The sequence below is a fragment of the Candoia aspera genome, chromosome 2 (genome assembly GCF_035149785.1).
Source record: "Candoia aspera isolate rCanAsp1 chromosome 2, rCanAsp1.hap2, whole genome shotgun sequence".
NCBI classification, from domain to species: Eukaryota; Metazoa; Chordata; class Lepidosauria; order Squamata; family Boidae; genus Candoia; species Candoia aspera.
The window spans coordinates 229,416,695-229,443,131 of NC_086154.1; the positions used below are offsets into that span (position 1 = coordinate 229,416,695).

General features: G+C 39.4%; 1 protein-coding gene across 1 annotated transcript in view; it reads left to right on the forward strand.

Annotated features, from left to right (window-relative positions):
- The first annotated feature begins 3,034 nt into the window (after nt 1–3,034).
- The window catches only part of EDIL3 (EGF like repeats and discoidin domains 3), a 263,167-nt gene continuing 239,764 nt past the window's right edge, over nt 3,035–26,437 (forward strand). Inside the window, exon 1 of the mRNA XM_063295452.1 lies at nt 3,035–3,202. Within this exon, the coding sequence (XP_063151522.1) occupies nt 3,136–3,202 (67 nt within the window). The 5' untranslated portion in view covers nt 3,035–3,135. The remainder of the gene's footprint in view (nt 3,203–26,437) is intronic.

Consider the following 26,437-nt stretch of genomic DNA (forward strand, 5'->3'; position numbering starts at 1 on the left):
ATAACCCCTGACCCCCCAAGCTTATATAAACTATTTTGCTAGGGTCAGGTAGTGATAAAAAAAAAAAGAAGGTCTAATTGGAACACTGGTTGAGAGGACCAGAACTTTCCTTATCTGATGATAATATATAATTTATAGTCATTTCCTTATTTTGGCAATAGTCAACTCTTACTTAGCAGCTGATGATTTGTGAGCATGTCCCAAGGTTCATATGGAGCTGCTAGCATAAAGAAAGATTAGAAAGTGCTGTACAAACTTTGACCACAACTTTATTAAATAATAATGTTTTATGATAGATCTCCTCATCCTATGATGAATGACATTGCACAATATTCATGAGAGGTATCATTTATAGGCTTTTCTCACTTTCACAATTCCCCCACCTGTACATTATGCTGCTCCATCAAGCAGTTAAGAAAAGGAAAAGAAAAATCAGGTGGTCTAGACATGGAAAGCAAATCACTCATGTGCTTTCTAATTGATGTTTCCAATTTTAATGTTTAAATCAGAGATAAGCATCCTGTTTGGTTTTATGGAGATAGTTGAGAAGTTTATGCAGTATCAGAGCATGGAGGAGGAGGAGGAGGAGGAGGAGAAACTTGGCTATTCAAAAAAATGTCTGTTATGATAAGTAAGTCAGCAAATATGATTTCCTAAGGGTGATGTTGCTTCCCAATCACCCCTCCTAGCCTTCAAGATGCTTCCTGCCTCCCCAGCTTGTCACTCACTGTCTGTGTGTGTATATAGAAGCACAGTCTTTCAAAGAAAGCACTAGCCTACAGCCACCCACCTTTTTAAAGAAAGTCTGTGGGGCAGCTGTATGTCGTATGGGTGATAAAGGTTTTGCTATAGTCATGTAATTTACTTTGCAGCATGCAAACTTTTTTTCTTACATTATGAAAAAGCAAAACAAGTAGCCTGACAGACATCAAAGCAGATGTCTACAGTCACCGCATCTCTGCTTTAACGTCTGTTTAACAAAACAGACAAAAATCAATATTGTAAATATCAGCATCCACAGTTTAGTGTGTGTGTGTGTGTGTGTGTGTGTCTGCCTTCAAATCAGTTTTTGACTCTTGGCAACTCCTGGACTAGTCCCTGCATAGGTCACCTTGACCTAGCAGAAAATTTTGAGCAAATTAGCATTTCTGCTTAACTAATACCTAACCCACCTTTGCCTAACTTGTTGCTTTCCAGATGTATAGTCACAGGCCTGGATTACATGCTTACCACAGCAGGATCCTTAAAGGTGTGGCCCATGATGAGACCATGTTCTGTGGTCAGCCAGCCACAGGGTCAGAATCAGATATTTCAAAGCCCTCCCTATCTTCATTTACCTGTCTTGATGCTGTGGAGGTGATACAGATAAATGCCTTGGGCTGAGATGCATCTTGGACATACGTTATTGAATAATTGTGTGGAACAGCATAACACAGTAATTATCTACTCACACAGAACCCACTCCTGGGGAGTTTGCATGGGATTTGCCCGTATCATTGTATATGAGGGCTCACATAGCCTGTAGCATGCATTTAACAGCACACAATGGGGCTGTAGATTAATGTCAGATGCAGATGTGAATATCCATGGCCTGGTACTCCCTCACAGCCTTCTCTTTTCTTGGAACCATGGAGGCTGATGGCCAAGGTAGGGCTGCCTCCATGTTCCCAAAGGACCCTGTAGAAATTATCCTTCACCTACTTGGATTTTGTAAAGATGTATAGACTAGTGAGGTCATAACCCTCCTTCCCCAGGCCCCAGGCAACAATACCCTGAGAAGGAGGGAATGCAGATACTGGCCAGCATAGTTTCAATGTGGCCCAACTCAGGAATGAACTGCAGCATAACCCCTATCTCACTGGGTCACCAGCAGGCTCTAGTCTCTGAAGCCATGTGGAATCCTGATTCTTAAGGATCTTTGGAGTTAAGAGCAACACTGTGCTATCCAGGCAGAGTGACTCCTAAAGCATGCGGAAGAGCACTGCATGTTACGGTCTCATCTAGAAACTATGTTGGAAATTGTCTGGGATTCTTCAGAGGGAGATCTGCACACATGGACAGTATCTGCCAGCTGCAAGCAGCCAGTATTGCTAAGTGGTAACTGAGTTTGTGCTTGTTACAGTTTGGAGGTCAGTGGCGAAGACTGGCCCACCAATGTTGTGTGGCACAAACCGAAGGGAGGAAAAGTTTTAAAAAATGGTTGGCATGCCTGCAGCCACTGAAACTTGTGATGGGTGGGGAGGCAGCAGCCAATCCTGTCCCCTAGCATGGTGTGAGGTATGGCAATCCAGACAGGGATGCTGAGCACCCTGGGATGCACTCATGAAGTGCCCAACTTGCAGCCAAAATCAGGCACCTTCTATTCCATCAGAGGCTGGTATGGGATGCCAGCTGGGATGCAAGATTGTGTGGATTGGGCCACAGACACACAGCAAGGGGGCTTAGACAACTTCAAGACCTCCAATTCCTTCCCTCCGCCCACCCCGCAGAGAAAAAGATGAGCCAATCAGAAGGCTGGGTGTGTCCATAGTCCTTGGCTTCTCTCACCAGAAGCAGCAGCCTGACTGAAAGGAGAAGCGGAGGGGAAGAAGAAATCAGAACGGAGGAGAGAGGGGCTCTCATCTCCGACCAAGGCACGCCGCCTCTGTTTGTATACAGCACGCTTTCCAGCCAGCACAGCCTTTTCTTCCAGCCCTCCCTAGCTTTCTCTTCATTGTTCTCTTCCCTGCGGCGGCGGCGGCGGCGGCAGGAGCAGCCAGCCAAGAGGCTGTCTCGACAGACAGAAGGGAAAAGAGCGGGGCTCTCCCTCTCTCTCACCCGCACACACCTACCAGCACATCCCGCCGAGCGGGCGCTCGTCTCTGCGAGCGACGAGTAGGCTTGTGGCGCTTCAAAATGTGAACTGCGCTTGGGTCTCCCAGGATCTCCTCTTTAACGTTAGGCAAGACGCAGAACCGATCAGGAAAAAAAAAAAAGAGTGATAGAGAGAGGGAGGGAGGGGGGGAAGGAGAGTTTTCTCTTTCCTGATCCAAGCGGCTAGATAGAAGGACTCTTCCACCTTTCCACCCTCCTTTGCTAAACTCACGCCTCTTTTTCCATCTACTTGGGATCGTCCCTTGGGGGAATCAAAGGATCATGAGCCGCTGGGTAGCCGCCTGGTTCCTGTTGTGTTTGAGTCTCGAAGCCCCTTCATTCGCCAAAGGTGAGGAGGACGTGGGGGTCGCTGGTGGCCGTGGTGGTGCGGATCATAGGGACTAGCGTGCTAGATCGTGGGCAAGGGAGACGGTGAGCACTCTAAGGGTCAAGGGAAAAGCAGCAGTCAAGTGAATTTCCCCCAAAAAAAAGTATTCCCAAAGACGACAGGAAAGTAAATTAATGCGGGGAATCTTGTGGGGAGAAGGGAGGCGGGTGTAGGGATGTGCTTTGCTACTGAATGCTGAATAATTCGGAGCTGCCTGAACGTGGGTGTTTTCTTGTGTGTATTTATTTGCTTTAATCAGATTATGTGTCATCCATCCGCAGACATGTTCCATTTAGCAATGGGGGCTAAATGAATACAGGGAATGGTTCGGTATAATCCAGATAAGCAGGCTGACAATGTTGATAATGAGGCAGAAATTCTATGTATGTATGTGTGTGGTTGTGTCACCAACCTTCCACTCTTTCTCTAGTTGCCCTCTTTAAAAAATAAATCAGGCGGACAGCAACTAGGTGCGAAAGATGTGGCGGTATACAAAACAGTTACGGATACAGTTGTAAGCTTCAATAATTAACGCTTTTGCTGATCCATCTCCTGTCTGTAAATAGGACATCCTTAGGCTGTAAAGTGCAGAGATGGAGGAGGGAGAAAACTTCGCAGCCCTCTGAATTTATCAGATTCACTAAGGAAGATTAGACAGATACAAGTATTAATTTTGTGTCTGCAACGGATAAGCAGATGGATGGGTGGAGGAACAGATAAATACACCAGACCTGCACAGATTCAATCATTTGAATATATTGATTTTTAGCTCCGATGCGGAAGGAGGACAGACATCTTTTACACGCCTATATTCTGTGCCTTTGCAAGGATGCCTCCTCCCCAAAGCGCTTTAAAAAGTTGGGAGCCGCGGCTTCCTGAGACGGAGGAATCGCCAAAGAAAAGGGCTTTGTCTGTTTGGGTGCGCGCGCGCGGAGGGGTGGCTGGCAAGGGGACAGGCGGTCACTGGACGGGGAAAAAAAAGCAAAGTACCTGGATTGCTTCCGAGATTGGCGTTCGTAAGTTTGGCCAGCTTTGAAACAACTGCGTGTATCTAGAGGGGTGGGGGAGTTAAGGGAGAGGCGCCACACACGCACCCCCAATCATCACCGGCGCTCGAAAGAGCGGAGGAGGAGGCGAATGCCCTGTCATTGCTCAGCTTCCCAGAAAAGCTCTCCTGGCTGAGGCAAGATTTTTTTCCCGCTCCCTTTCTCCCTCCCCTTGTTTTCCCAAAGGAGCCCCTCATCTTAGTAACAGCAATTTGGTTCTGTGAGTTTTCTTGGAGAATAGCCAGCACGGAGAAACGTCTTTGTTCAGAGGATGGATTTAATAGAGAGATCTCAAGTTCCGTCTTGAGATCTCCATATGAAAATTGTTTTCCCCCTCTTCACACTGTCCAGCCAAAATGAGGAACACTCCGGAGACGTAGGGGGAAGAAAGATAAAGAAGGAAAACCGAGGTGGCCGGCGAGGAAGGCAACCTGGCGGCTGAATGTCAGAAGCCTCCCTGGGCGGTCTTTCGCCGCGGGGGAGAGCGGGAAGAGTCGCCCTTCGCTCACGTGCTGCGCTCCCCTACTGAGCCTGCCTTGCTTCACTTTGATCCTCCCCGCGCGCTAGGCGGGAGAGGGAGGGGGAGGGAGGACACCTGAGCCGCTGAGATGGCGGAAGAAGCGCGCGCCGCTCCAACTAAGCCGGGCAAAGGCGCTTGGAGAGGCAGCCGCAGCAGCCACCGCCCGCTGGCGTTACGCTATTGTAAGAGCTCCGTGCTGAGGCCGCTCGGAAACATTCCCCACCTCAGCTGCTAGCGGGGCGGCGGCGGCTGCCGCTGCTCCCTGAAGCCGGAAGCTTGCGGGCATGGCTCGGGCGCTTTATGGGAGGTCGGAAGGCCGGCAGATGGGGACGCCTCCTCCGTGTGATTCCTTGGGAGAAATGTTTATTGAAGGAGCAAACTGATTTGAAATTCACACTGTGAATTAGAGAGGTGAACCTCCATTAGTGTGTATCCCCAAAGCGGAGACATCACTTTAGATGCACTGTAAATGATTTGCCTTCATTGATGGAGGTTGACCTAGGTAGTCTGGCTTTATGGCTGGAGTTTGAGTTTCAGTACGTTTTCGTTATATATTTGTTTCCCATATGCATATTTGCCCAATTTGGGGGCTAACCTCGATTACAAAGAAGTTTCTCTGAGGATCACTCAATCCTCTCAGCATGATAGTGGGGGCTGTGAAAAAGCTTGCCTTAGACTTTTTCTGCTTTATCTGTTCATCTATCCATCCATCCAGTAGGAATCTTGCATATGTTGCAAAATACAAGGTATGATCAGGAAGGTAATTCTTAAGAGGTGCCCACTATGCTAGGATTCCTTCAAAAACAATTAACTGATAAATAAGCCAAGCCCATGAAGGTTTGCACTATAACTGCCCAGAGGCCTCTGACGCGAGGAGATGGGCGGGGATAAATCAGATAAATAAATAAATAAATAAAATGTTACTTTACATGCCACGAAACTTGTTTTCCTTTGTTTGTTTGTTTGTTTGCTATAAGAGATTACCAGGATTCTGAAAAATGTTCAAAAATAGCTGCAGCTAAAATGCTTCGAATTTGGGGGAATACCTGGATATTGCCAACTTTATACCTTTATACCTTTACCTCCTATTCCCAATCAATTTAATGTAGCTTACTCCCAAGTTAAAGTAATAAAATTATGTTCTTATCTAGGGAAAAACTTTATTTTTTGCTACTTACTTGTGCATAGGAGTACCCACAGTTAATAAATATAATGATCAGGTTTTGCAAATTCTTTTGAGGAGTATTAATGACACTGAAAGTGAAATTAGCAATTTAAGATTGAGAAGATGATCCTACCAATCCTGCCTACTGCTCAAGATGATGCTAGTCTAGGCCAGACATTTACTACAGGTAATGGTTTAATTAATCACAGGTTGTCCTTAATTGTGCACCCTCTGTTCTCCTCTTGAATCATCACATCCTTTCTTTTCTAATGTAAATCTTAGTAAAATTATATGAACAAAGTGTGGATTCAGCTAACTCTTTGAATTCAGGAACTTTTAAGTACTGTGCTCTTTACTTAATAGTGGTAGGCCATTTTAGCATTAATTATTTCACCACAAAATATCGATGTCTATGGCTTTTTCTGTCAAATTTCCAAGTACGCACCTGCTTATCTTAAATTTGGATCTGCATTTTTACTAATTTACCTTTAATTTATTTGAAAATTAAACTAATATATAAATCCAACTTAATATGTTACTACTTCCTTCATTGGGGTTGTTTTATTAGACCTAGCTATTGCTGCATGCAGATGTAGCAAGCATCTGTTTTTGTGCATTGAGTTTGAACTCTACAAAATGGCCTGTGGTGTGAAAAATATAAAAGGAACAGATACCTTCTATAGTGCCTGATGACATCACTCTAAGTATGGATAGAATTTCCAACTTAGCTTTCAATGTTTATTTTGAGAAAGATTTTCATAATCAGTGATGAAAAAACAAATTAGGGCTTTGTTGTGTGAGTGCTTGTGTATATAAAAGTCTCATACAGGCCTGGGATAACTTATTTGTTAAAAAAAAAACCATCAATAACAACAATGGTATGTGCGATACACTGCAAGACATATTGCCAGGAATGGTTAATATTATTACAGGATATTGTGAACAGTTACACTGATCATTTTAGCATCCACAATAATGACTTCTGATATGGACATAACTTTTTTTTGTAATCCATTCAATCGTGTCCAATTCTCAGAGACTGCCTGGAAAAGTCCTCACAATTTTCTTGGCAAGATTTTTTTCAGAAGTGGTTTGCCATTGCCTTCTTCCTAGCACTGAGAGAAAGTGACTGGCCCAAGATCACCCAGCTGGCTTTGTGCCTAAGGTGGGACTAGAACTCATGGTCTCCAATCCTTCAACAGTAGGTAGGACTGGGAGCATGTTACTAGCCTGATGCCTTAACCACTGCACCAAACTGGCTCTCTATACAGATACTTAGGGATTTACCAATAACAACCACCAATAGTTTAAATCATTTAATATAGTGAGATGAAAATAGTTCTAGTGTTGGACATTTATGTTATCAGTACAGCATACTAGTCAAAAGACTACATATACATACATACTTTAGAAAGTTAAAGAAGCAATTGTTATTTCTATGCAAAAGGATAGTAATGCAAAAGTGATGCCAAAGCACTATATAAAGCAATCAATTATTTATAAAGTCCAAGTAATGTACTTGGACTAAATACCCAATCTTTATATTACCTACAATAGAAAAAATAGCATTAAAGTGTGAGTTATTGTTTGGGGTTTTTAGAGTAACATATGTACAATATACGTTAGTATTTTTTAAAAAAGGTAAAGCGATTTTTAGTGGCAATACTGTTGTTGTCGCTATATCTTCAGTTACTATCAGTAGTATCTCCTGACTAAGTCATAGAACACCTTCCCACCAAAAAACATTTAACTTTCATGCCTATAAAATAAACTTTTAAAAAAATCGTAACAGAATATTTCTATAACTCCTGCTGCTACAATCAGGGAGATAGTATAATGGTACTATGTGGCATGATTATTCAGATCTAATTAATATTGCCAAATGAAAACTGTTAGAAAGCTCCTTCCCTGGCTGGCTAACATATAGTATATTTCCATAAATATCTGATAATTTCTCTACAATAACTGGTTTTTCCTTCCTTCAAAATACCACTTTTGTGTTGGATTTATATTTATAGTTTACTCTGGTGAACATCACATATAGCACAAATAGGTTCAGTATGCTTCCTGGTTGTTTCTGTTGGCCCTTCAGTCAGTCTTGACTGCTGGTGATTACGTGGGCAAGTCCATGCAATTTTCTTGGCAATGTTTTTGGAAGTGGTTTGCTATTGTCTTTTCCTAGGTTGAAAGAAAGTGACTGGCCCAAAGTCACCCAGCTGGCTTCATGCCTGACAGATCTAGAACTCACAGTCTCCCAGTTTCTAGCCTGGTGCCCTTAACCACTGCATGAAACTGGCCCTCATGCTTCCTGTTAATAGTAGATAATTCCAGACATCTTCTACAAGCAAAATGTTTAGAAATCAAAGTGATAAAATTATTTTATTATATAACATATGTAGGTAGCATCCTATGGACCATATAATTTTTTTTTTAGTTTCTTCTCAGGGAGATCAGAGACAAGGTTTCAATCAAGGGAAAGGGCCTACAACTGGACTGCCTTCTGCTGATGTCATTTTTTAATGTCTGAAACTCTCACCTGAAAAAATGGGTATCTTCCAAGTCTATTCTAGTTCTCCATCAGCTTCTGAAAAGTAGCAAATATTTGGACTAGTAAGGAAATATAAACTCAGTTTCTTCCAGTATGTGTGATACAAAAATATTAAAAATTGAAGGAGAAAAAGGAAGCAAATGTAGACAGATGTAGATACAAACATTTATTTTCATATTCATCTCTGTGCTGGCCTGTAACTAGTAGAGCACTGATTATGTCAGAGAGTTTTGCATTTAGAATGCTGCAATCCTTAGTGTAGGATTTCTTTAGCTAGCATTATAGGATCACAAGATACTGTATACAGATTTGAATTCATTAGGCTATATAATACACAAAGATACAAAAAGTCTGTGATGTGGGGAGATTAGCCAGTGTTTAAACTATGGGGCCACATTTAATTGCAATCTCTATGGAAGGTGCTACAATTGTTTCTGGTTCAATCAATTCTTGAGGGTTTTTATGATAAAGAAACAAACTGTGTTTGATCTCCTATTTATGAAAATATAAAAATTAGTTTTAACCAGAACCATCTATTTCTATAGGCAAAATATGCTGAGCATTTGTTAGATGGAAAACAGAAACATGGAAACTAGCACAGTATTATATTAACAAATCTGGAGATAATTTCATAATGGTACGTGCTGGTTGTTGGAATTATCAGGGGTCAACTCAGCATTGTCTCATAAGCATAAGGGGGGTCTCTCTAGCATATTGCATCTCTATTGTGCTTGTGGTATGTCATGTGGGTCACCTGACTTCCTCCTCCTTCTTGGGCTTGGGGATTAACAGTCTCCATTACCTCATGGGGAGACATGCAAGCAGGAAGAACTGCACAGTGATTAAGTGATGATTAAGTGCTTTCTACTATGAATCTACCTGTATCCAGATCTACTGAATAAAAGTAAGCTATCTATTTTTTTTTCATCTAACTACTGTACTGTGAAGACTAAATTTATTTCTGAATGTAATCAAGCTTAATGTGCAAGTTTTGTTTTGTTTTTTGGTTCATGCTTCTACTCTGCAAGATTGCTGTTACCTGCTTGGAGTTCTTGTATTAACATTTTATAACTCCATCAAGGGTTATGGGCCTAGTACAGACCAGTACAGGCCAGTGCAACCCAGCAGAGTCCGGTATACTGACCAAGAACTGATATTTGAAAAAGGCTTTGGTGTCCTATCAGTCAGGAACCACACTGAGACAAGGAATAAGTCTCTAGTGTTTTATTACTGCTATGTTAGACAGAAAATCCTAACAAACTGAAGAAGCATGAGAAAACCCATACAGATAAACCCCAAAAGTCAAGGCGGGTCTGTTCTGTGTCTTTTTGAATGAGTGCTCAACTCCTCACTACTACGCATGTGTTTTCCCCCCTGGATAGGGGCCCCCTCCTGCTCACCATCAGTGCTCATGACATCTGGCCTGACAGCCAAAATGAAAGCAGCTTGCACATTTAAAAAGCAAAGTTCAGAAAGTTGTTTTTTCTTCTCTCTGAACAATGAAGAGAGGGGAGGGAGTTCCCCTCATACCAAGATTGACTGAGGATAATTACTCAGCATGGCTATTCAGACTGAGGATTATTTAGATGCTCTAGATTTTCCTGAACCTAAACCAGAGGATGGGGAGGAAGCCAAAAACCAATGGAAGAAAAAGGACAAGAGAGCTAAAATTCTTATTGTCAGATCCTCCCAGATCACAGTTTAGCAGAGATTAAAAATATTGCTACTGCTGAGGAAATGATTAAGAATTTATGCACCCTATACTCAGAAGCTGATGATCAGAAAGTGACCTCTTTGTTACAAGAACTGCATGCATGCAATTTGGAAGACAATGGAAATGTAAATGACCATCTGATCAGGCTACAGGCAATCTTTGATCAGCTGAGCACAGTCCAGAATCTCATGAATGAAAAACTTAAGATGTCATTCATGCTGAGTACTTTACCAAATAATTTTTTTCCATTTGTTGCTGGTCTGAATATAGAAGGGAAAAATCTCAAATTTTTGGAATGATCAGATCAGAAACTTGAAGACAAAATTTGTATAACAACAGAGAGGCTGGCAGAGACATTGGTTACCTAGCAATGAAGGGTAAACATCAGCCAGAGCAATCAGTGACACATCAAAAAAACAAAAGGAAAGAAAAGACAGCCATTGTGCCTGATTCATGTAAAAGGCAAGGACATATTGCAAGGTTCTGCAGAAACAAGGATTTTTTTCAAGGAAAAATTCAAGGAAAAATATTTTAAAGGTGAAAAGGCTTTTCACATTGTTTATAAAGCTGATACCAATAAATGTCCTAGACAATGGGTAATCGATTCAGGGGCCAACAAGCATCTATGTGGGAATAAAAGTCACTTTTGTGAGCTAAATGAAACCACAGAAGGAAGCATAACATTAGCAGATGGCAATTCAACTTCGATTCAAGGAAAAGGAAGAGTGCCATTGCGATGCATCAATGGAAGTGAATACAAAGATCTCATAGCAGAAGATGTTTTCTATGTGCCAGGCTTAGAAGTTAATTTAATAAATGTTTCAACATTGAATAACAAAGGCTTTGATATGATTTTTAATGCTAATGGAGAATGTAAAGTCACCGGTGAAGAAAATATTTATATTACAGGCTTTAAAAAGGATGTCTACCAGGTGCACTGTGAACAACTGCCACCAGATGTCAGCCTCACCTGTCAGCAGCAAAAGGAGGACAACAGTGCTACCACCTGGCACAGACATTTTTCATACCATGATTTTAACGCAATCTTCAGAATGTGTTAATGAAACTGAAGGCATGGTAAGAGACTTTGAAATAAACAACCATGATAAATGCCAGTCAAAATGTGTGATATGCATCAAAGGAAAAGCAACAAGACCAGACATACCCAAATGAAGGGAAAGGTGGGCAACCAAGCCACTCGAACTTATCCACACTGATTTGTGTGGACCTCTTCAAGCATCAGCGGGCAGAAATATATATGTTTTGTGCTTTAGAGACAATTTTTTTCAGATACTGTGTGACCTACCTCATGAAGGAGAAATCCCAGACAGCGGACATGCTGAGAGCATATGTAGCCATGGTGACCAACAAGTTCAACAGAACCCCGCAAGCCCTCCAAAGCGACCATGGAGATAAGTTTATTTCACAAACCATGCAAACATAACTAACACAACTAAGTATAGAACACAGACTAACCACTCCATACACACCTGAACAAAATGGAGTTGCAGAAAGGAAAAAATGCTCACTAATGGACATGGTAAGATATATGCTTTTAGAAGCAGATCTGCCTGACAAATACTGGGCAGATGCTGTTTTGACAGCTACATGCTTACAGAATAGACTGCCAACCAAAACCAACAAGGTAACATATTTTGAGCTATGGCATGAACACAAACCAAGCATAAAGCATCTGAGAGTATTTGGATCCAAGACTTATGCACACATACCAAAGAAGAAGAGATCCAAACTAGACCCCAGAGCTGAAGAAGGGATCATGATCTGGTTTGCTCCAGGAAGCAAGGGATACAGAATCCTGAACCCAAAGACAGGAAAACTAAGCATATGCAGAGTGGTATACTTTGATGAACGAGAGAGAGGTTACCATAGTCATGCTGATGATGACTGTGCAGAAACCAACAGTGGCGGTTACCAGCTTGAGATGTTTAGCCCAACATTCGAAGACACAACCACCACACTGACCCAGGAGATAGAGGCCCAGGCAGAAACTCCACCAGATAATGAGGGCACAGATGCAGAAGGGGTTGAACCACCAAGTGCCACTCCTGAACCTGCTCCAAGACACTCATCATGACCCAACAAATGATTTCCAGCCGAGAGACTCACCTACCTCACAAGATCATTGTTACCCAAAGAACCTGCATCGTGGAATGAAGTGCAGCAAATGCCACCAGATGAGCAAGTGGAAGAAGGCAGCACAAGAAGAGCTAGAAGCACTACACAAGAACAAAACATGGACTTTGACAAAAGTACCAAAAGGCAAGAAAGCCATAGAATGTAAATGGGTTTTCAAAGCCAAACAAGTTGAAAATGGAGAAGTACAAAGATACAAAGCTAGACTAGTCACAAAAGGCTATTCACAAAAGTATGGAATTGATTACGATGAATGTTTTGCTCCTGTTGTAAAACATACCACAATCAGAATGCTCCTGAGTCTAGCAGCTTCCAGGAACATGAGTGTTGAACATCTAGATGTAAAGTCTGCATTTCTACATAGAGAGATAGAGGAAGAACTGGACATGCTACAACCTCCAGGCTTCACCAATCCCAAGACACAGCAACTCTTTTGAAAATTTCAGAAGGGGTTTTATGGCTTGAAGCAAGCAGTAACAGCATGGAATAAGAAGTTGAACCAATTAATTCTTTAGCAAGGTTTTGTTCAAGGCAAAGCTGATCCCTGTCTCTACACAAGATGCAGAAATGGCAGAGAGATGTACATTCTTTGTTATGTGGATGATTTGATAATTTGCCACAATAACAAAAGAGACTTTGACGAAATCGTGTCCAACCTGAACAAAGATGTAGAAGTCAAGCATCTGGGCAATGCCAGCTACTACTTGAGGATACAGATTGAAAGAGAAGATGGAAGCTTTCTTCTAAGCCAGAAGCATAAGATCCTAGAGCTGTTGGAGAGTTTAGGATTGGAAAATGCCAATCCTATGCCAATGCAAACAGGTTTCCACAAGCAACAGGAACCTAGTAAACTTTTACCTGAGAACAATGGCTATAAAAGTGTCATAGGTAAGCTATTGTATCTAGCCACTACCACTAGGCCAGACATAGCAGCTACAGTAAACATTCTATGCAGAAAAACTATCACACCCACACAGAGAGACTGGACTGGTGTTAAGCAGGTGGGAAAGTACCTAAAGGGCACTATACACCTAAAACTAAAGCTACCAGCCACTGACAATCCTAAACTAGTGGGGTTTACAGATGCAGATTGGGCAGAAGACATTACTGACTGTAAATCCACTAGTGGGTATCTATTTTTCTATGGGGGTGGAGCAGTAAGCTGGGGAAGCTATAAGAAGGCTACAGTTGCACATTCATCCACAGAGGTGGAGTATGTGTCAGCAGCAGAAGCATGCAAAGAAGTTTCATGGCTCAAGCTACTGTTTGAAGACATGGGAATGGAGGAATCTACCCCTATTCAGGTCTATGAAGCAACCGAAGTTGCATTAGGCTCTCATAGTCAGAAAATATTAATGGGAGAATTAAACACATTGATGTTAAGTGTCATGTAGCAAAGGACATGCAAGAGCAAGGAATAGTCAGACTATTGTCCCACAAGGAACATGACTGCAGATATTCTCATGAAGCTGTTGCCAAGGAGCAATTACCAAGAACTGCAGAAGAAGTTGAACCTTGTGGACTCTGAGACATGCTAACTTGAGGAGCAGTGTTGGAATTATCAGGGATCAACTCAGCATTGTCTCATAAGCATAAGGGGGTCACTCTAGCAAATCACATCTGTATTGTGCTTGTGGGATGTAACATGGGTTTCCATGACTTTCTCTTCCTCCTTCTTCTTGGGCTTGGGGATTAACAGTCTAGCTTGTGGGCAGACATGCAAGCAGGAAGAGCTGCACAGCTGTCCCCTTTTTCATCATCCAGTGATGATTAAGTGCTTTCTACTATGAACCTACCTGTGTCCAGATCTACTGAATAAAAGTAAGGTATCTCTATTTTTCTTCATCTAACTACTGTGTGAAGACTGAATTTATTTCTTAACGTAATCAAGCTTAATGTACAAGTTCTTTTTTGGTTCATGCTTCTACTCTGCAAGATTGCTGTTAGCTGCTTGGAATTCTTTTAATATTTAAAAACTCCATCACTGGTATGTATGTATGTATATATGTATGTATGTATATGTGTGTGTCTGTGTCTGTGTCTGTGTGTGTGTGTATCTCAACAAAGAAAGTAGAAAAGGGGAGATAAAAGGGGGGGAAAGGGGAAAAAATAGCCAGTAAATAAAAAGTGGCCTCCGATTCAGACTGGGATTACCTCTTTTATCCTAATCCTAATTAGAAGTGATATGTGGGGACCCAAATTCCTTCCTTATATAGGAACTATTGTGTATTTTGTCATAAATTCTCATGTAAAATATAAATATTAAAGTAAGCCTGGGATCTAACTAACCAATTAGTTTTGGTGGTTATATGTGCAAAATTATCTGGGCCCTTTTCACTCAGGGTTTAGGCCAGGCTATAGCACTGAGACAGCATTGGTTGTGCTTGTGGATAACCTCTGGATTGCTGGGATGGGGGTGGTACATCCATTCTGACCCTTCTTGATCACTCAGCAGTGTTGGATAACATAGACCATGGCATCCTTCTGGAATGGCTCCAGGATCTGGGGATGGGGGATGCTGTCATATGGTGGTTCTCCTCCTTGCTTTGTGGCAGGATCCTGTAAGCATTGGTTGGGGACAAGAGGCCAAGTCCTAGGTCCCTGCAATATGGGGGTGTCTCAGGACTTGGGTCTTTCATGTTTAACATCTACATGAGACTGCTAGGAGAGGTCATCTAATGGCATGGGATAGAGTATCATCAGTACCGTGATGATATCCAGTTGTAGATCTCTACCCCTGGCCAACCAAGTGATGCTATCCTGGTGCTGGCCCAGTGCCTGGAGGCTGTAAGGGTTTGGATGGGGAAGAACTAGCTTTGACTCAACCTGGAAAGATGGAGTGGTTCTGGGTTTGTGGGGGGGGGGGGCTGGTTGGGTGAGATACTATCTCTGACTCTTTCCAGAATTGCACTCTCCTGAATGGAGCTGATGCACAATTTGGGGATCCTCCTTGACTCACAGTTCCTGCTCGAAGAGCAGGTGGCAGCCATAGGTAGGAGGGCCTTTGCATAGATTCAAATTTTGCCCCAGTTGCACCCATTATTGGACTGGGAGGCCTAGCTCATGGTAATTCATGCTCTGGTCACTTCTCAGTTGGTTTACCACAATACCGCTATACAAAAGCCTGCCTTTGAAGACCATCTGTAAATTACAACTGGTCCAGAATGCAGTGGCATGCACAGTTTTGGGTGACCTATGGTTTGGGTGACCAGTGGCTGTGGGTACTGCACTGAGTTCTAGTTTTTTTCCAGGTCCAATTCAAGGTGCTGGTTATCACCTTTAAAGCCTAAGTCTCACTGGGGCCAGCTTGTTTGTGGGACTGCCTCTCCCTGAGGGTGTCTGCCTGCTCCACCAAGTTTGACATGATGGACACACTCCAGGTCCCTTCCCTCAAATGTTGCCATCTAGTGAGACCTAGACAGTGCTTCTTCTTGGTAGCTGTCCCTAACCTTTGGAATATTCTCCCCCCACCCCCAATCCTCCTGGTCTTCTGAAAGCTGTAAAGACCTGGCTTTTCCCACAAGCCTTGGGGTAGTGTGAGGCTGGAACCTAGGGAACCTTTACAGTTTGTTTGGCTATGTGAGGATGTGTTGTGTCTGGGGCACTAGGAAGTTTTTTGCTGGCTTTTTACTGTTTTACTGTTTTGTTATTGTTTGTGAGCCACCCACAAACATCTTTTAAAGAAATAAAGAAATTGTTAATTTCACTGTATCTTTGAAACATGATCCTATGTAAGCACATTTAAAAGAAAATCATTTCAGTTCAAAGGAAGCTACTCCATAGTAAGTACACTCAGAAGTCTTCAAATATTTTCAAAAACATTTCATTATAAACCTTATGAAGGAGCAATAAACCAATGCATTGGGTACATGTAAGCCTTGTGGGCATATAAAATACATTTTAAGAATTGTATTCTTTTTTTTTCCCCCTGTTATAAACAAATTGTATAAAGATAACATAAATTCATCCAAAACTAAAATATGTATTTTTGAGAGAAAAGATTATAGGATGTTGATATTGCAAGACTTGTGATAAATAATACATTTATCTGTCTGTTAAAACATTGCAGTCTGTTTTTCAAAAATGTAGTCCTTAGAGATCCAGTTCTGCAGACTTCAGTGAACTTTATATAATATGGAATGGAATGGAAAAAGGCATTGAGAAATATAAAATCCATAGCAAATTATTTGCACATAAAAATAAGGATACATTGTCTCCCCCCCCTTTTTTTTCTCCCTCTCTAAAGATACTATCTGTAGCAATAGCTGTCTTTGGATGAAACAGTGCATTCAAATCCATTGTTAATAAGATAAGAATATATGTGTGCTATGTGTCTGTAATGGAATAGAAAAATTACATGGTAATCTTATACATGTTTACAGAAGTAATTCCTACTATGTTTAATGGAATTACACCATGGACTACGTGGGGTTATACTTTTTTTATTATTTATTTAAGCCTAGAAGTCATTGTATGAAACATTAAAAGATGATACTAAGCTGAGTATTATACAGAGAACAACTTTTAGTTAGTTCAAAACAAATTTGAGATTTGGCTGTATTAGTAAATATGGTGGCTCCACAAAATCCTATGAAGCCACTTATTTGTTCAAAAATTGTGAGGAACCAAACATTGAAGAATTGAAATGTTTACCTTAATTAAATATAATGGTTCCTTTCTGACATAATTTGAATGACAGATTATTTGTCTGAATTACAGGAAACATATAATGGTTATAAATACTCTACAATAACCTTCACATTTTGTTTTGTAATGGTGAAGGAAAATACCAAAATTTTATTACAGGGACTGTTATTCTGAAGACAAAGATGCTATAGGGAGTAAAAATATACTGAAATGTATCAGGAAAGAACTTCATTACTGCTGTTTAAATGAAATAGAATTGCCAAGTAGGTCAAAACAAAAACTAAGATTTGCAAATCTATTACAGAACAATCAAAGCTGACAAACACTGTCAGTTACCTTTGGTAATATTTATCCTTCATCACCACAGAGTTTTTATGAAATTGATTACTTAGTATGGCAATTATGATGAGAAAGACTGCACATACAGTATGTCATGATGCAAAACCAAGGGGTGGGCATATCTCATTAATAGAACATACAATTTATACCATATAAATACAAGAATCCCAAACTGGAGTCATGTCTTGAAATGATAGACTTCATGCTTGTGGAGTCTCTGTATATTAGAGCCTTGAGTTCCATCAGTCACAGCCTCGTGCAAAATACCATCTACCATAAACCAATTACCATCATGTCATATTTTGTATATCAGTAAAAGCAAGTATGTTTGATATTCTCTCACAACTTTAAATGGAGAAATTGTATGAATTGACATCAGTTAGGTGGACAAAAAGGGTATATTGCAACAGTGCAACAAAAATAAGATTGACAAAATCATATCTTTCAAAGAAAATATATTTGTTTGAATAATCATATAAATCATATATATATATCAAGTGTAGACTTTTAACTGATTAGTTTTGTATATATAACAGATTGCTGATATGCTTCTTATGAACACTTCATAATATGTACTGGGAAAAACAGACAAGTTTTCCATCATTCTTTAGATATAATTAAAGAGTTATTTTTCACAAATACTGGTACAACAAGCAGTAAGATTTGAAAATTAAATGAAGTCAAGTAATACTTCATAAAATTATATAAATGAACATTTCAATAATTAACATTTTTGTGAAAATGTAAATTGTATGAGTGTAATACACATCATTCATTTGTACTTCTTCCATTTCAATTTATATTACATATACAGTATTGCCTGTTCTATAGATCAGTCATAGAGTAAATGTTTTGGATGTAGATTTCCATTTAGGAGAATGTCCTTTAGCAAATCCAGAAAGTAGCTGGGACCTTGGAGTATGGCTATCAGTTAAAATCTTGTACTAGGCTATTGTATGTGGTGCAATGGGCATTACATGGCAGCAGCTTCTATATAATTCCCAAGACTTAAATATTGCATCATTAATTATGGACAATGTAACAGTGGGGGAAAAACAGCTGTGTGTTCACTTAGAGATTTTAACAGTCTCTAATTTTTCCATAACTCAACTCTAGATGTATCCAACATGGAATAATATATCCATATGATAGTTTGTCTTTAAAAATAAGTACTTTTATTGTCCCATGTTGATACCCTCTGTGTTTGATAGTTCCTGCTGCTTCTCAGTCTCATTCAGCAACTATTCTCATTATTATTACATTATGAAATGTCTTCAGCAGATATTTTGTCTACTGTATAGCTGTATTTTTAAGTATTTGATTAAAGATTTAATTCATTCTTTATTGTTTGTCTTCATATTTATGCAATGAATTCTACACTTCCCTTTTCTTTAATAAACTTTAAAAAGACTAGAATTAAATAATTCACATTTATTTAAGTTTTATAAAATATTTTTTTTATGTGAAACTGGAACTGCCCCCCTGCCGCTTTCTGAAAAGATATATCTATGCTGCAGAAGAAAACTTTCTATTGATAGGCAAGAAATGTGAAATGACCTACCAGTTCTTTTCTCACTTAGGTTTGTGTGATTCTTTGTAGGTGACAGGTTTTAGCTGTTATTTCTTAAGCTGTTGCTTTTATGACTCATGTTTCGACCCAAATGTTATTATATGGAATTATGCCCTGTTATCTGTGTTCCTTCAGGCTAAATTAATTACTGCTTTTCATAATATTTTATGTTTCTTAGGTACATTCTCATCTAGCTTTTTTTAACTTTTCAGTTTTACCTAATGGATTGCTATCTTAGGAAAATATATATAATCAGCAGTAAATTTGACACTTTCTGAATTAACAGATCAGTCCATTTTGAAAGTACATTCAAAATATATAGCTGATTTTAAATGGTGAATAAAGCTTAACTCAAAGGAAAGTAAGAGGAAAGATCAAGATTAATCTACAATGGTGATAGAATATTATTTTACAGGAGTGTAAAAAGACAGACCCCAAAATTTCACAATCAGTTGAGTGCAAGGTCAGGAGACAAGCCAAGGTCAGAGGAGATACTTGAACAACAACAAAAACTTAATCCAGAAACAATCTGAGGGTCAAGTGTTAGAATTGCAAGAAAACAATTTAAAATAGCCAGGAATACAGGACTCAGTCATGTCAATTTACAGACATTGCTCCTAGTCTGTTTGTTAGAAACTGAAGTCTTTTAAATCTAGAACTCTGAAGCACCAGTAAACCTGCCCACTTTTTTTTTTTTTTGCAAGCAGGACAACTCAGAATTTATTTTTATCAGTGAATATTTTGAGTAAGCTTTTACTAATGCAGATGCCTATTTCTCAGTTAAGCATTATTGAGTCCTCACTCCTACTATCTGCTCTTCCTTGACGAGATGACTCTCAGTCACATGAAATTTCAGGTCAGGAACACAGATCCTTGCCTAGAACTTCTTGTGTCTTCTAATGACTTTAATATTAGATACAGGAAGTCAAAGAATTAGTTGATCCCATTGGGCTTCTGAGTGAAGGTTTGAATTCATTCTCTGATGAAGACTTTTCCAGAAGAGGCATAATACAGAAACCAGGCATGTGTGGTAGATAGGAGGAAGCAGTCAAGAAGGAGCTGGCATAATCACTGTCATGCTACCTGGTGCCAAGATGAATTAGTAGTATGCTATAAAGGGCACCATCTTCTGTCCTTTATTATTATAGTCATGTAGAGTGTTGACAGCTGAATCTACTATGGTTAGAAAAAGTAGGAACATGGCCAATATTTTTTTCCTTTAAAAAGTAAAAAGCAGTAGTACAGAAGGGATGCTAAGGTTGCACAACATTTCTAAGGTTGCCTCACATCAACAGTGCTTTGAGCAAAGCATCCCTTCAAAAATTTGTGAAGCAACAGAAACACCTTTGTTTTTAAAGACTGAAGCAAAGCTCCCACACTGTTTTGCTTCAGGTGGCTCCTGGGGCCTCCTGTGTGGCATTTGCAGTAGCTACAAATGCCAAAGGAAACCCCAGAAGTGTCTCAAAGCCCTTTGTTAAGACAAATTTTATCATCACTTTGTCAAAGCAAACAGTGTTGCTTCTGCATGCAGAACATCCCATTGAGCCAAAACATAACTGCTAATGCAGGCCTATGCAAACCTTGCACCTGTTTATTCTCAGCAATACCTTGGATTGGATTGTGCCAGAATAAAGAACCCCAGTTTTTAATCTTTCCATCTCCTTTTCCCAGTCTAGAGAACTGGAAACCATGTAGAACTTTAAAAATCTATGTATGCGTACAGCTCGGAAGCTATGATGTAATCCCAGTTTTTTCAATCCATGAATGTTCATGGGGCATCTACAATCTATTTTATTTGGACCTGTAGCTCAACTAACATTAAATGTCACTTGTCAACAGTTCCTCATTATTATCTGTATTGGACAAACTAACCAGTTCCTGCAGCAAAGAATAAATGACATAAATCTGACATGAGAAATGCCAGTATTACCCGCAAAGTGGGTAAACACTTCAGCTTTTGAGATAACTATCGCTGACTTGAGATGGTCATCCTCGTGCAAAAGAAGTACCAAGTCTAATTTCATCACTAAACAAACGAATAGGACAGCAATAAGAGGCTCAATGTTCTTTCCTAGGAATTTAGCAGGGAACTTAGGTTCTTGTATGTGTTAATCATTAATGCAGAACACTATTGCTCCATCAAACTAAAATGAGTAGTCCCCTGGAGATGAAATGAAAACTCACTGAAATCCACTTTATTATTCTGCATGCAGTGCCAACAACTACACAGAGACATGAAGTGCTGTTTTGAGTCTTTACTCACCAGAATGTAAATACTCTAGCATGAATGTCTTGCCCATAGGCACTCATGGGAATTGTCTGGAGATGGAGCATAACATAGAGAGCCAGTTTAGCCTAGTGGTTAAGGCACTGGGCTAGAATCCAGGAGACTGAGAGTTCTAGTCCTGCCGTAGGCATGAAAGCCGGCTGGGTGACCTTGGGCCAGTCACTCTCTCAGCCCAACTCACCTCACAGGGTTGTTGTTGTGGGGAAAGTGGGAGGAGGAAGGAGTATTAGGTAGGTTCCCCGCCTTGAGTTATTTATAAAAATAATAAAGGTGGGATAAAAAAAATCTAAAAAATAAATAAAATAGAAATAACTGCAGTAGTAGATATCACTGTCATTTGTGCACATAGTGTAATCCGCTATAACAGATCATTTTTCTTGTATGCATGCTATATTCGTCTCCCTTCTTCAACCATTTGATAACTTCTCAGGATTGTCACAAAAGAGGTCCCATGTTCTAGAAAAGGAATATGGGAAGCAGCCTCATATAAAATCAGAGACATATAAAAACAGAGACCTATCCCGACTGACTTACCTACTGTATATTGTCTGCTGTCCAGGATTTCAGCTGAAATCTTATTCAGCCTGACCTGGAGAAGCCAGAGATTAAATCTGGGAGCCTCTGTATGCAAAGCGGAAGCTCTGTCACTGTGACTCTCTTTACCCTGGAAATACTGTAATGATGAGCATTACAGTACGTAGAGAATAGCCTCGGAGTCGGTAGAAGATATTCTGTGTAGTGTGGGTGGGGAATAATGGATACAGTGTATTAGAATGTGAAGCCCACTTTAGGAGAAAACTGTAATCATGGTCAAGATAGGGCTCTAGGAGCTGCAAAGAAAAAGTAGCCACAACTAAGTTCTGCTGTAAGAAGCCTTATAGAAGAGAGATCCCACCAAAGAGGTACAAGAAAAGGAACTTGCAACCTTGGTTAGCAGTAGTATTGTATGTGTGTTTGTATGAATTGTACACACACAAACACACATACAATAAACTATACTCTTTTAATATGCTACATTGTTGCTACCATAATCAGTTTTATTACCGTCACACTTATATTTCCCTAAAACAAAATCCAGTGCACAGGAGATTGGACAGCTGGACTATTCTGCACTAATTTCTTCAACTCTGTTTGGAGTTACATGAAAAAAACAAAGATCTCAGACAATAAAATCCCATCTCATTTGCGTAATTTTCCAAATGTTAACCAATGAGCAAAATAGTGTTTGGTTCCCTGCAGAAATGCCATAATTCACAAACCTTTCCCTTCTCATAATATAATAATGAGAGACAACCTGTGCATACATCGCTAAGATCACTTTTTAAAATGATGAGTGCTCAGTGAATTTTACAAACTCCATTCTTTGCTCCTACTTTATCTTTCTGAATAAGACCAGTATCCCAAGTGATGTTTGTGGGAGGACAAAGCAGGCAAAATGGTGGTTAAGTCAACATGAACAAATCCTGTCCCTTTGCAGGTACATGCAATACCAGCACATACACAAAAGGATCAGGGCTTGATCTGTGCTGCTATGGCCACCATCATGCTTGTTTGGACTCCCCTGTTCCTATGCAGCAACACCAATACCTGGATTTCTCAATGTAGTTTATTCTTTTTGGATGTAGCAAGAAATTACTTCCCTCTGAGGAGTATAAAAAACTCAACAACCTTCTTTACAGAATGTGAATGTTAATATTCATTCATTATCTGAAAAAGGTGAAATACAGAACTAGGCTTTTTATACAAAATGGGCAAAGGAGTTACTTTGCTTTATATCTCTACGTGTAGAATGGCCAGAGAATAGCTCCTTTTAAAAATGAAAACTAAGAATTGGGGGATTTTCCTAAATGATTGTGGAATGGAGGGAGCAGGATGGGGGTGGGGTGGGGAGGAAGAGACTGACTTATCCAGACTTTATATCCGCTACATGTGCATGATAATAATAGCTTTAAAAGAAATACTGTCAATGTATCAATCATAGCACGGGGGTGTTCAGAACAAATATTACTAGAGATGCAATAACTGGTCCCCAGTCTTCCAGAAACTTCCAAGGCTTTAATTACTCTCTCTTTGCTGTAAGTCAAGGTTGTGCCTACCAATTTATCCTGAGCTTCTTGTTTGGTTTTATTGTGTTTTTTTTTTCTTTATTGGTTTAGTATAGAATGTGGGAAACAGTGAATTTATATATAGTCAAGGGTGCATGCACCCCTTTTTCTAATTCAGAAAGTGAGGTATATGCAAAATATCAGTAAAGCAGCAACAGTCAGTTTGGTGTCATGGTGAAGGCACCAGGCTAGAAACTGGGAGATGGTGAGTTCTAGACCCACCTGAGACACAGAGTCAGCTGGGTGATCTTGAGGTAGTAATTCTCTTTCAACCTTAGGAAGAAGGCTTCTTAAATTTTGCCAAGAAAACTGCAGGGACTTGTCCAGGAAGTTACCAGGAGTCAATAGGACAGGTTTGTAGGGGTCATGATGGTTCAAAAGATTTCTTTCTGCATACAATGAATATTTTTATTAGTCCTTGTACATATATAGTTTGTGTGTGTGTGTGTGTGTGTGTGTGTGTGAAAAGCACCTACCAAGGTGCTTCTGCATTGAAAGGATTTGCCGGTGATGTCACCGTTGCCCGGAGGATGCCCAAGGCAGCTCCTTTCATGTCCCTGTTATATTCCCACCAAAGTGGTACCTATTTATCTACTTGCATTTGCATGCTTTCAAACTGCTAGGTTAGCAGGAGCTGGGACAAGTTTATTTATTTATTTATTTATTTATCAAATTTATCACCACCCATCTCCCCTCAAGGAGGGACTCTGGGTGGTTTACAATAAAACACAATTAAAACAATGCAAAGTTGACGGGCGCTCACTCCGTCACATGGCTCGCACTCTTGGGTTTCGAGCTGCTGACCTGCCAATCTTAATGGTCCTCTGACTTAACCACTGAGCTACCGTGGCCCTCACCTACATATATAGATATATACAGTATAATCCCCTGCTTTTGAATAAATTCTTGGTCCTGACTGTTCCTGTATAAACAGGAATGGAAATAAATTATAACAATACATCTCCCATAGAAATACTATTTTCAATATCTTTTACAGGTTTTTATTTCAAACATTTATAGCTTTTTCTGTGGAACAGCATCTTTAAGCATTTTGCAGTAATCCGAGAAAATGCAATGGAGATGCAAAGTAGGTATATTAGAAAAGGCAGTAATGTCTCCAGGAAAGGAAACAATTACATCAAATCAAAGCTAATTCAGAATTCATATGAAAAATAATATAAATCTCACTCAGCAAACACAGTCAGTGTAAAGGGTGACATGAACAGTCTTTTTCAGAAAGGTTGTTGCCAAGATTACAGTCAAGAATGGACTGTAATCTAATTGCAATGCATACAATTTTTTGTGATTATTTTGAATTGGAGGGGAAAAAAACCCCAAGAGGAGGAAGGAGTATTAGGTATATTCGCCACCTTGAGTTATTTATAAAAATAATAAAGAAGGAATAGAAAATAAATAAATAGATAATGATAATAATAATATTTTTGCGGGATTGTTTTTATATAAACAAATTAAAAATCCTATTGTTTTTATTATTAGATGTACTGTATATTCCAGCTTTAGTATAGATATACTAAATATTTTCATTTATAACATGACTACAGCGCATGTCTTCTTGGATAATGTCCAGTTATATAAATTTCTATCCAGTTTTTTACTGGGAGTATATCAAGGCAGGAAAGAGTCTAAAACAAAGTATAAATAATTAAAAATGACAAAAACAGCTAAATTTACTGAAATCTAATATTTATAGTATTAATGAAAAATATAGTGAAGCATACATTAATGTAGAAGGTACTTTTGTCTTCAACTTTTTCTTTTATGTGAAAATATTGATGATTTTAATAATGAAATAGTAGTAGTAGTAGTAGTAGTAGTAATAATAATAATAATAATAATAATAATAAAATGTATGATGATTTATATCCCATCTTTCTTCCAGGATCTCAAGGCAACGTATGTAAGAGTCTCCAAATTATCCAATTCTGTTTATGTAACAACCTGTTAAAAAATAAATGCTCTTCTTATATCTCTGAGGGGATGTTTGAAAATCACACTTTTAAGAAGCCTTTGATTTTGAAACCTGCTGAGATAATGAGATTTACAGAACAGGGATTCACTGATGAAGCAAGGAACTTAATAGCCCTAGCAATATTATTGTTAAGGGAGAAAATGAAAATGAAAATAATTTAGTGATCATTGGATAGTACTAGGATGCCAATCATTTTGTAATAATTAATACACTAAGTTAAAGTCTTCCCCCTTCTTTACTCAATAATATGGGTACTGCTATAGTGAAGCAATAGCTCTTAAACAGTAATGCAGTAAATGACCATGTTGTGTAAAATAAAAGTGCAGTTCAATGGATATGTTGCCATTTTAGCATCCAATGAGCACAGAAAATGAATGTCTATTGTACAGATTTATTTAAGTTTTTGTGAACTGGAAATTTTACTTCATTGTTTTGCATGTCTTGCAATCTAGTTTTTATGTTTTATGGAAGGCCCAAGCTATGTCCCTGTGGTTCTGGTAAAGAGAACTTGGGAGAAGGAAAGATCTTAATTTCATTTTATACCATTATGAAGTTCTTGCCTTCAGAAGTAAATGTGTATTAAGCTGAGCACTTTGATGGGGAAAAAGCAAAATCTCTTATAACTGTGTGGTATCAACATTTCATCTGATTATCTTTTATACCTCACAATAGCTGTATTAATTAAATACTGTTGTCATCTTCTCTGATACTTCATCCCTTTCCTTAAGTAAGGAAATTCCCAGTGCTATGCTGTTAAATATGCTACAATTTAACCTTCATGAATCACTTCAAGGGGTTTCTAGATATGCAGAGTTGTAAACTTTTTGTATGCAAAAATCATGTGTGTGGTAGGGTTTAACACAGTGAAATGATTGTATGTGTGGGAGTGAAAAGCTTGTTATTTTATTCCAATACATATATTTTATTACTGATATGTGGGTACATTTAGACAATGGTGGCTTATGAGAAATATGGAAGGTAGTAACTGATGGCCATTACTGAGCAGCTATGGATATAAAGATTTTTAATGGCAGATGTTGTACTGATATTTTTTACATGGCCATGAAGTGCTTGTGGACTATTCAGCAAGTTAACATATGATTAATCAGTA